Source organism: Theobroma umbraticum, unplaced genomic scaffold (assembly GCF_002168275.2).
Source record: "Theobroma umbraticum cultivar Fairchild unplaced genomic scaffold, ASM216827v3 scaffold_2.0, whole genome shotgun sequence".
Taxonomy (NCBI): Eukaryota; Viridiplantae; Streptophyta; class Magnoliopsida; order Malvales; family Malvaceae; genus Theobroma; species Theobroma umbraticum.
In genome coordinates, this window is record NW_018397277.1 from 136,193 (window position 1) to 147,400 (window position 11,208).

The 11,208-nt window shown below is 33.2% G+C and overlaps 1 protein-coding gene across 1 annotated transcript in view; it reads left to right on the plus strand.

Moving 5' to 3' along the window:
• Nucleotides 1–7,637: 7,637 nt before the first annotated feature.
• The window catches only part of LOC110427613 (serine carboxypeptidase-like 44), a 69,933-nt gene continuing 66,362 nt past the window's right edge, over nucleotides 7,638–11,208 (plus strand). Inside the window, exons 1-2 of the mRNA XM_021443155.1 lie at nucleotides 7,638–7,787; nucleotides 10,365–10,628. Of these exons, the coding sequence (XP_021298830.1) occupies nucleotides 7,638–7,787; nucleotides 10,365–10,628 (414 nt within the window). The remainder of the gene's footprint in view (nucleotides 7,788–10,364; nucleotides 10,629–11,208) is intronic.

Below are 11,208 nucleotides of genomic sequence, written 5' to 3' on the forward strand. Positions count from 1 at the left end.
TAGTCTGATTTATTTATCTCTCTTTTACTTATGTTTGATCAATTTAGGTTATTTATGTTATTCTATTCTTAATGCTTCTAATCGCCTGATCAGCAATTAGATTGAATTGGAAACCTAGTTTAAACATTGACGAAGGAGATTTAGGTAGACTTAGAATAAAATAGCATATGATCGAAGGCACTTAGTTGATTAGGTGATTTAATTTGCATATAGGGTAGACAAACACCTATAAGCTATACGTAGTCAAAATTAAAACATGAACTTAATGGATCTTTCTTCAATTTAATTTGCATAGACATATAGTAAATTAATCAGGAAAGGTATTTTTATGAGAAACTCAATAAAAACTTATAAATAATTTAGGACTCTAGGTTAGTAACTTAATCCATTAAATTAAGTTAAGAAAGAGAGGCAATAATCAAATGAAGTATTGAGGGACATCATAATCTTAGGTTTGGTAAGGTTTGGTAGTTAAGTGAGTTTTATAAAATAAATTTAATATTTAATTTTAGTTTCAATTTATTAGTTTTAATTTTTCTTTTTAATAATTTTAAATTTAATTGTTTGAATAAGATTAAGGTGCTAGAATTTTAGTAGTTAGCAATAAGGGATTAATTTAATTCTTTGTGGGAACGAATTTTATTTACTACTATATTACTTATTAACGACACGTGCACTTGCATGAGAAATCAACAACCGCCACAAATCCACATACGAGACCATCATGCTTTAGGTATCTCGTACACCATAATCTTTATCAAAGATCACTTTTATGTTCACAGGGTAATCTACTTGTAGGCATCCATCATACTCACTAGGATTCCTAGTTTAGGCTTAACAAGCATAGGCCACTATGTGGCTGTCACTAAGCAAATAATACAGCGCATATAATCATATACATGCATATATTGTTCTCTAGCCTAATCATGTTCTTCTAGTCCTACATACATATTCTAGTACCATGGCAGGGCATCTATAATGCATCATGCATCACATGTATTTTAACTAAATGCACTCACAGTGACAGTCAAAGGCATATCCACAACAAAACTCCAATTCCTAGCCTTTAACCGTCTTTTAGCTCACCAACAAGTTAGGTACCTTCAACTTTCCTTTAAACACATCAAAACATTCAAATAATATATTTTTCCGAACTTTCCTAACTTCTGAAAATATCCAACTTTTCAAAAATAACCAAATTCAATATATAAGCTCAAATCCTTCAACAATGAGCTATGCCCTTACCTTAATAGCTGGATTGCCTAAATCTTAGCTTCAAATCCCTAGCAAATTTAAGAAAGAAAATCTCACCATAGCTAGTCCAATTCAAATTTAAGTTATTAATCGATAAAATTGAAAATCAATAAAAAAATGCTTAGCCTTACCTCTAGAGGCATTTGCCAAGCTCTAATATACTCTAAATAGTTCTAAAAATTAGTTAAAGAGGTTAGGTTTGAAAGAAAAGGTTTTTTTTTGTTTTTAGCGCTAAAATGGTAGCCATGGCTCCTTTATTTTTTCATTTACGGGGTGATCTATTGATAGATAAAAGGCATCTATCAATAGGTCCCCTTAAAAATTTTGGGCATTGACTTTCATTTATCAATAGATTCCTCAAATCTATCGATAAATTGTTCCTTAGCCCCTTCTATTTTTCCCCATTTGGCCATCTATTGATAGATTCCTAGGATCTACCAATAGATGCTTCTCACTTTGATTTCCACTAATTTAATATGGCCATCTATCAATAGAAATTGAGGATCTATTGATAGTTTTTAGGCTTCTTTGCTTTGCAAAGTTCTTGAGTGGTCATCTATCGACAGTTAAGTGAATCTATCGATAGATGTTCATCCAACTTGGTTTCCTTAGGCCTTCTATTTTGTATCTATCGATAAATCTAGAGCATTTATTGATAGATCATGCCTAGAATGCACATTTTCCACATGTTTGAATCTTCAATCTCATTCTTTTGGATGCTTAATTCATTTTCAGTAGTCAACACACTTAAGATCTTTCATGTAACTCAAAATCTTTCATAAAAATCCTCAAATATAATCACATACATACTCATTTACATCAAACTTCAAATTTATTCATCAAATCACTTGGCCAACATCAAATATAGACCATATCAAAATCAAGGGTGTTACAAGTATAAAATACTTGCTACCAACCATTTATCATGCATATTTTGAGATATATTTATATATACAAATTTCACATTGAAAATCAAACTAAAAATTCAGAGACAAATATCCAATTATTTATTAGACGTGGAGTCTTCAATCTCTAGTATTATTCAAAATAAAGAATCTGATTAATTTCTTTGCATGACTTGATCTTGAACAATTCTTCACACTTCAAAGTTCAATGACTTGAATACTTGATCTTGAGTGATTCTTCATGCTTCAAGGGTCAAACAACTTGAAAACTTGATCTTGAACAATTCTTCATGCTTCAAGGCTCTACAACTTGATCCTGGATGATTCTTCATGCTTCAAAGGTCTACAACTTCATCTTGAAAACAAGTTGGAGCCTAATATTGAGCCTAATAGTAGCTTTTCTTCACTTGAGACTTGAGACTTTGGCAAAGCTTCTAATATTCAAAAATTTTCCTGTTTTGAATTTTTGAATGGTCCCTAATCGCTTGGAATAGCACTGTGGGCTAGATGAGAGACTTACATGAGAATTTAATCTCTTTGAATTTATCTCTAAATTATTTTAATTTAATTAGAGATAAATTATGTTGACTCATCGATAGTCATTTAATCAGTCAAACTCTGAAATTTTGAGTTTTGATTTGCTAAATTTTCATTTTATCTCTAAATTATCTTAATTTATTTAGAAATAACTTGGATGGCCAAACTTTCATTTTATCTCTAAATTATCATAATTGGAGATAAACTAAATAAAAAATTGGTAAATTTTAATTGGCCAAATTTAAATATTGTCTTTAAATTATATTTATTTATTTAGAGATAAATTGCATGATCAATAAATTTTAGTTGGTCAAATTTAGATGTTATCTCTAAAATTTTTTCAAAGGATAAATATAGAACCCATAGGTGAATTTTAGTTGGGCAATAAATTAATTATAGAAAAGAAATACCCTAACCCTTTTTGCTCTCCCCTTGGTGCCCGTTTCTATTTTTTTTCTAAGTTTTAATTTATTTTTGTACGCTAGGTAACAACATTGCTTTTGGGATATTTACTTGCATCCTTTTCAAACATTAAGTTTTAAAAAATAAAATTTCACAGGCTTTTCTTTTCAATCTCCTTTTTGTGCTTCTTTCACGGTCGAATGCTTACAACATCTAGTAAACTTTTCTTTTTACATTTTGGGATTTGTTCAATTTTATACATATTGAAGAAAATTATATGGAAGCTTCTTAGTAACCCAAGGAAAGAAACCTGTACCTAAAGAATATAAAATTGAAACTAGTGACAAAATAACAAGGCAAACACTACAACCTAGCAGCTCGACGATAGATAAAGGATACAAGTTCAAATAGTTCCCAAGATTTAGTAGAATAGACAATAGAAGAAGGATACAAGTTTAAATGGTTCCCAAGATCATTAAATGCAACCCTCTTTAGGTAACTTCATTGCACGTACACCAACTTTGCATACCTTGTCCTTACAAGCAACCTTAAAACGAGCATGACTTGACCTTTTAACTCTTATCTTGAACTACTTTTTTAATGCCAACATGTTCAAAGCTCGTTTCAATTAAGCTTTCAATGAAAACCTTTTTCTTCTGTATAAGTGGTCTTCGGTTGATGTGGAATCCTCAATTGTAGCTATTTTGAAGGAGAACATTTCTACACTTCGAATAAGCCACATACGAAATACCCTTGCATTTTCCCTTTCTGATCACTCTCATCGGGCATTCTATCAGCCAAATAAATCTCGTCGTCACTATCAATGGGGTTATTATATATAGGGTCATCGCACTGAACATCTCCTACATATATACCTTGAGCATGTTTTGTTCCACCTTCAACAACATTGCAATTCAGAATGTCACTATTGTAAATCCAATCATTCGACCACCCATCAGTGCCCTTATTAAAATCTTCATCAAAGCTATTTTCACCAGCAAGGAACCTTTCATCCTCAACATGATTAGATGTAGCGTCGTGATTAGATGCAACGTCATGCTTGAGCGTCGTAGTGTCATCCTCTAGCTTTGCAGTGTCATCCTCCATCATCACAGTAGCATTTGAAAATGACATCACACTTTCTAAAGTCTCACTTGACAGCTGCATTGGTGAGATAGAAGTAAGTGATTGGTTCGATACACATGCTGATCAAAATTGTGCAGCCAACTGTTGTGAGAATGTTGTGTGTGTACTGGGCTGCACAAACTCATGTGCATACATCGAATACCATTGTTATGGGTTAAGGATTGAATGCTGCAGTGTACGTGAAGCAATGTAAATCTCAATCTAATTGACTTGATTACCATATTCTATAGCTTCTTCATGTGGTATAATAGTTGCTCTAACATTTTTCTAGCATTCCTTAATAGTGACGTACATTACAGGATCATTTCTCTGGTCTATCAAAATTAATGCAACATCCTTATCATCCTTTATAATTGGCTGTGATAGCTTTGTGGGTATACTAATCAATGCAAGTAACTCTATTTCCTTAGTCTGTGTGAGTTTACCCTAACAACCTCTTCAACCAACTTCACTCCTTATGTTGGTTAACTCTATTTCCTTACTCTATTTCCTTATGTTCATACACATGTCAAGGAAAGAAGTAGAAGAAATATTGGAATTTTAAAAGTAATGGAAGGACTCAATAAAAAGAATGAGAACTTAGGAGGGCTAAATGGTGATTTCACTATTTAGCTTGGTCAAAGCTCACAAAGGCAGCTTTGACTTTTCTTTCTCTCATTCTTTTTTCACATGGCCGGTCATCCATGTAATGGTTGTTGGTAAAATTGGTACATGTAGGGAAAGAAAGGATTTGAAAAGAATTAAAGGAAAAAAAAAGACAAAGAAACCTACATATGTTGACTAACCAACTCACCTTGAAACTTCTTGAATTTTCTTCATGCTTCCATCCTTTGACCGCCAAAAAGGGAGAGACCTTTTCTATTTTTTTTCTACTTATCATGTCCCACACTAGAACTTTCTCTTTCCTTTGTCATTTAGCATTTTCTTCTTTCTTTCTTTCACCCACCGTCACTTGCACCTTGTGAAGAATTTCTTCTTCCCAAATTGTGGCTTCACCATACTTAGCCAAACCTCAAGCTCTTTTCTCCATTTTCTCCCTTGGTTCTTCCCTTTTATCTTTCTCCTCATGAAGTTCTTTCCTCTTCCTTCCCCATAGCTGAAATTGAGGTGGATTGGTGAGTTGATTCAAGATTTCTGAGGTAAGAAAGTAGGAAATTGTTAGTTGGTTGAAAGTCTGCTTTTAAATTGACTTTTAAAGTATAGTTGGTGGCAGCAAAGGAAATTTAGGTGAAAGAACTGGTACTTTGGAGTGGGGAAGATGCAGCAAAAATCAGGAAATGTGCACTTGAATTGGTAGTCAATTTAGCATCCCAAAAATTCTAAGGTGAGTAGGGGGTGCCTATTTCAAAATATCCTATAAATCAGTATGTAGTTATATAAGTAGTTGTGAATATGAAATGATTTATTTTCAATGCAAATTGTGGAAAGCATGAGCTGGTAGTATCTTAGGAAATTGTGAATGCTGAATGCTTAAAATGGATTTGACTATATATATATGTATACGATTTATATATGTAAAGAATTTAAAAAACGGGAAGCAAGCATTTTCAATGTTTTGGTTGTCAACAATGTGCCTTGTGAGATTTGTGAAGTGCATTCATGAATAAATCTTTATTCACCATGCAGATTAGGCACTAAACCTAGGCAAAAAGATTTACATATCAAGAGGATACAAAAATCGATTTTAGAATGCTACTTTGACCGATATTTTGAAAAAAAAAATGGTTTAAAATGATCCTTTGAAAACTTGATGTGATTTCTAAATGGTTTTAAGGAACCAGGAGATTTGAGAGTAGGTCAGTTGTCACTCCAGGTAATTGTGACCCTTGTGCACAAGCAACCTCTAGCTAGAGAACCTTTGGGCAGCCAACAAGCTGGTAAACATGGCTGGGGCCAATGTCTGTGATTTTACATTGATTATATGCGGTTACGACCGCTTGATTTTTCTTCGATGTCGGCCAACATCTTTGAGATAGCCATGGCATGTGGGGATCCGGTAGAGCATAGCACTTGGATGATATGATGGGGAAGTGGGTCCATGTGTTGCTATTTTCGTACCTACTCGAGAGTGAACTCTTTTGGTTTTCACGTAAGTAGTTTTACACGATGAAAAATAATAGTTTGCTACTGCTCCTTTTTACTTATGTGGCAGCATTGATTTACTGCTATGCATGATGATAGTCGATTACTTTAAATCCGTTTTTGAATGGTTAATTAGCATGAATGTATTAAATTGCATATAAGGCACAACTTCTCATTTTTGAATAAATTACTGGTATATGTATATTCTTATGTTTTTAAACTTTCAAACCTTCTGCTTCTAGGTTGTTTCCCATCTACAACCTACTCACGGGGTCGATGATCACTAAGTCTGCGAGACTCACCCCACTTTATTTTCTTTTGTAGATAAGTAATCAGTTTTAAGATTTTGTTCAGCATCTTGAAGTTGGCTACAATCTAGGTAATGGCATCTCTAGACTTTCACTCAGAGTCGCTCCGCTGCCTAGAGGTCATTGTGTATAAAATAATCTAGGTTGTAAAAAAAAAAATTGGTAGTCTTTAAAGATGTAAATGCTAAAGCGTAAGATTCTGTGGAAATGTTTAAATACTATGACTGGTTGTACATGTAGTTATTAAATTTAGATGTTTGTATCAAATAGTTATGTTTTAATTAAATGTGAATAATTGGTGTAAATAATTATTGGTGTTAATATGTGAGGTGATGTGGAGATCAAATTAAGGCTTGCTTGAGATTTGGTGAGTTCACTCACAACTCTCGAACATCGGTAGCAATTGAGGGGAAGAGGTCGTTACAGTGTGTAGTGAACATGGCAACTAGCAAGTAGCAAATCTGTAAAAATGGAGTTTAGAAATATTTAATTTGGTATAGCATGTAGCACATTGTTTCTAAGCATCCATGGCGTGTAGCATACTTGTTATACACATGGCTTGTAACATAGTGTGAACATTGTGTGTAACAAAATGTCTTTACGATGTTGTAAGCCATGTGCATAATAAGTATGCTATAAGCCATCAATGCTCAAAAATAGTGTGCTATATGCCATACAAAAATAAATATTTTTACACGACATTTTTTCAGATTTTGCTACAGCTTTCTCGCCATGTTGACAACATGCCATGCCATTTTAATATGTATTTTACAGGCTATTTTAGATACAATTGCCACATGCATACATGCACATGGTGTAATAGCTTTGTCCACTATTCTAATCTAAATTCAAAGTTTAAGACATGCATGGACTAGGTTTTCCACCAATTTTGTGTTTGTGTGATAAGCAATAACCCAAACAACAAACCCTGATGTCATATCTACTCTTGGGTCTGTATATTGATGACAATATGGAGAAATGGTGAGGGGTAGACCACAGCACGATGATGATGGTGCTGAAATTAGAGATAACTGGGTTTAGGAGAAGGAGAGCTGCGAGAGTTCAGGGAGATGAGAGACCTGATAGAGATAAGAGAGCATTTATTTTGTTTGTATTGCAGGAAGAAGGGAGATATATAAGGATTAATTCCACCGTAATGTTTTGAAGGCTATTTTTGCTAAGAAAGCTGAGAGAGTTCAAGGAGTTGAGAGAGCTGGTGGAGATGAAAGAGCATTTAATTTGTTTTTATGGTGGGAGGGAGGGGGGTATATAGGGATTAATTCCTTAGTAATGTATTGAAGGTTATTTTGGTTAACTCATGGCTAAAATTGGCCAAAAATAATTACCTTTATGACGATAGCTATTTTTGAAATCGCCTTATGAGGAGGGTTATTTCTTATAATTTTTCCAAAAAAAAATTACACAACCAATACTTATATTTATTTTTTATAATACATTATTTATTGTCGTTTTCCTTTTAACTCCTACCTAATCTAAATATAATGAATCTGATATACATACCCCCGTTACATTTTAAGTTTCTAAGAACTATTTTGCATTTTCAATTCTTTTTTCCTCACCTTGCTTGTTCTGTCCATGCTTGCTTCTTTATTGCTTCCTTTTCGTCCATTCTTCTTGGCCTCCTCTACCCGTCATGTCAAGGGTGTTCAAGTCATTTTATTGGAACAAACACTGGGCTTAAGAAACTTCTTCAAACACCTGACTCAGGCTTGTCAGAAAAGTTCAAAGATTTTTTGTAAAAGGAACAAGATGATACTAGAGAAGAGCAAGAAAGATGAAAGTAAAGAGAGAAAGGGGGCAAAGGGCTTGAAAGGAAAAACAAGAAGTCGAAGAAGGCTGGAGAAGAAAAAGAACAATTATCACTTTAGGAAAGCACAATGAAGGAGTTGAGAGATAAGTGTTTGGCATGGTAGCATTAAGGTTGTCTACAGTGAGGATTGTGCCACTAAGGATCAACTTGTCACCCGTTGGACTAACTCTGTCTCCAAGTCACCTTTCTTCTGCCTTCTATTTTTCTTTCTGTTATAGTGTGTTTTCAAGGCCAGCTCTAAGGTAAGGCAAGCAAAGCCCTTGCTTTAGGCCTCAAATTTAATAGGCCTCACAATATTATAATAATATAATTAATTTATACTAAAAATATATAAAAATTAAAATAATTAATAAAATATTTACCTATCCTCTAATGTGTAATAAATATGTATTTCTCTCACTTCTCACCTTTCTCTTAATTCTCAACTATTTATCTCATTTCTCATTAAAAATACATAAAAATCAAATAATTAATAAAATGACATATTTTTACAAGTCCCTAATTATGTGCCTAATAATTCTCAATTTCCACAATGATATTAATTTTCAACTATTTCTCCTATTCCCAATTAACTAACAATAATATGCATTTAATGATCTATAGCTATTTCAATAAAAAAAAGTCTCATTTTCCTAATTTTTTTAAAAAAAGCCTCAAAATAGCTTTAGCCGCTTGAAGTTATTGAGTCGTCCTTGTATGTTTTCATGTGTGATCGGTGATTGAACATCATTCCATTTGGTTTAATTTACTTCCAATTTCTGATGGTAATCAAAATGATCATTAAAACCATTAAGTTTTTTACATGGTGCTATGATATTATACCATGGTGGCAGTGGATATTCATTGCTAAGGGATCCACACAGATAAGCCTATCAAATGGTGAAAAAGGTTTGGACTACATTAGAAAAAGAGAGTAAACAAATCTTCTTACCTATTCTTTTTTTTTATTTAATCCATTACAATACTTGCCTGTAAAGTACGTCTGGAGTTGAAAAATCGAATATTCTCCTTTGATTCACCAGAAATGAGTTCCGTTTGGAATCGAAATCCACTATCAGGGTCAAGGTCGCTACCAGAACTCTCCAGGATTTTCCATTCTTTCAATCAACTTGTTCCTTTTTGTTTTGTTTATTTTCTGTTGAGAGTTAATTGTTCTCGAAATTTCTATAATTTACATGAAAATTCTCTTCACGTTCGATGTTTTTATGTGTGTTTGAATACTTCTAATCTGATTTAGTGTTGAAAAATTTTACATGATTAAGTTGACTGTGAAATGTTATGTTGATTAATTAGATAATTATTATATGATTTTAGCATGGAAGTTCATTTTGAATGATTTGTAGTGAGGAAAGAAAGAAATGACAAGTGATGATCATCGGAGGGACTTTCACGTCATTTCCTTTTAAATATTAAAACCATATAGTTGAGTTTAAGATGATTGTTCCATTTCTATTTTTAGTAACAAATTCTACATGTCAGTTGATCAATTCAAAGTTTTTCCCTACTTTTAAGTTATTTATCAAGCTACCGTCCTCTAAGGACTAGAAGATTTTTATGTTAGAAAGAAATCAACTGTCTGCTTTTTTGCCCCTCTGTTGGCAGATTATTTTATTGAATTGAAAAAGACATTATTACATTAATCCAAGCTGTATAGCGCTGTTTTGCTCCCATTTTAATAATAGAGAGTATATTGTTGTTGTTTATGTGTCCATGAGATAATAATTTAGTTTTTGCATTTGCAAGAACAACACTTTCTTGTGCATGCCAACTCGTCATATCCAATTTATTTGAACCTTCTTTGGCCCTTTATCATTAGTAATTATGGTATTGGTAATGCAGTTTGGTAAATTGTTGGTTTGGATTCTACCACTAATTTCTTTCTTTTTGTTGGTGAAATAGGTGGAGGGAAAGACTGTTAAGGCACAGATATGGGACAGGGCAAATGGTGTTGATGTAATGTCAGTGTCCGTTGGAGCTGACTCACCACTGGTATACAATGAAGACCCTATTGCCATTGGTGTTTTCCATGCCATGAAAAATGGTATATTGACATCAAATTCTGCTGGTAATTCTGGACCATGGCCATATTCAGTTTCCAATTATGGGCCCTTGACATTCACTGTTGCTGTGAGCACCATCAACAGAAAATTTGTTGCCAAAGCAGTACTTTGGCAATGCACAAGTTACCAATGTGAGTAGATTGCAGCCACTTTAAGTGCATTGTTCCTTTTCCCCGTAATCAAGGCTAACTTTTGTCCTTCATCCTTGAAGGGACTTTCCATTAACAGCTTTGAACTTCATGGAAAATTAACAGCTTGTGTTGCAGCTCTATTGTTTATGTTTGTTACTAACTAGCCATATTGGTATTTTTGTTGGGATTCGATCTCATGCTCAAATAAGAAAATAATCAAAAACAAAAATATTATGCAGTGGAATAATAAACTAACATTTAATCAGAGAACCAACCGAATCTTACAGGATCAATGTTTGTGTTTTTTCATGTAACTTTCAAATTACATAAAATAAATCTATCACATGTAAACTACTTTGGATGATTATGGACTTTAACTACACTAATTTCCTTAAGCCATTAAAGGAAACTAACTTGGTCAAAACTAGGGGATTGCATATAAGAATCTTCAAAATTTGGTTGTAATCTCCTTGTCATCCTTTGCACCTTGGATTTCCATCATCAATTTTTGCAAAATTCAATTCCTAATCTATCCTAATTCTAATTACATTT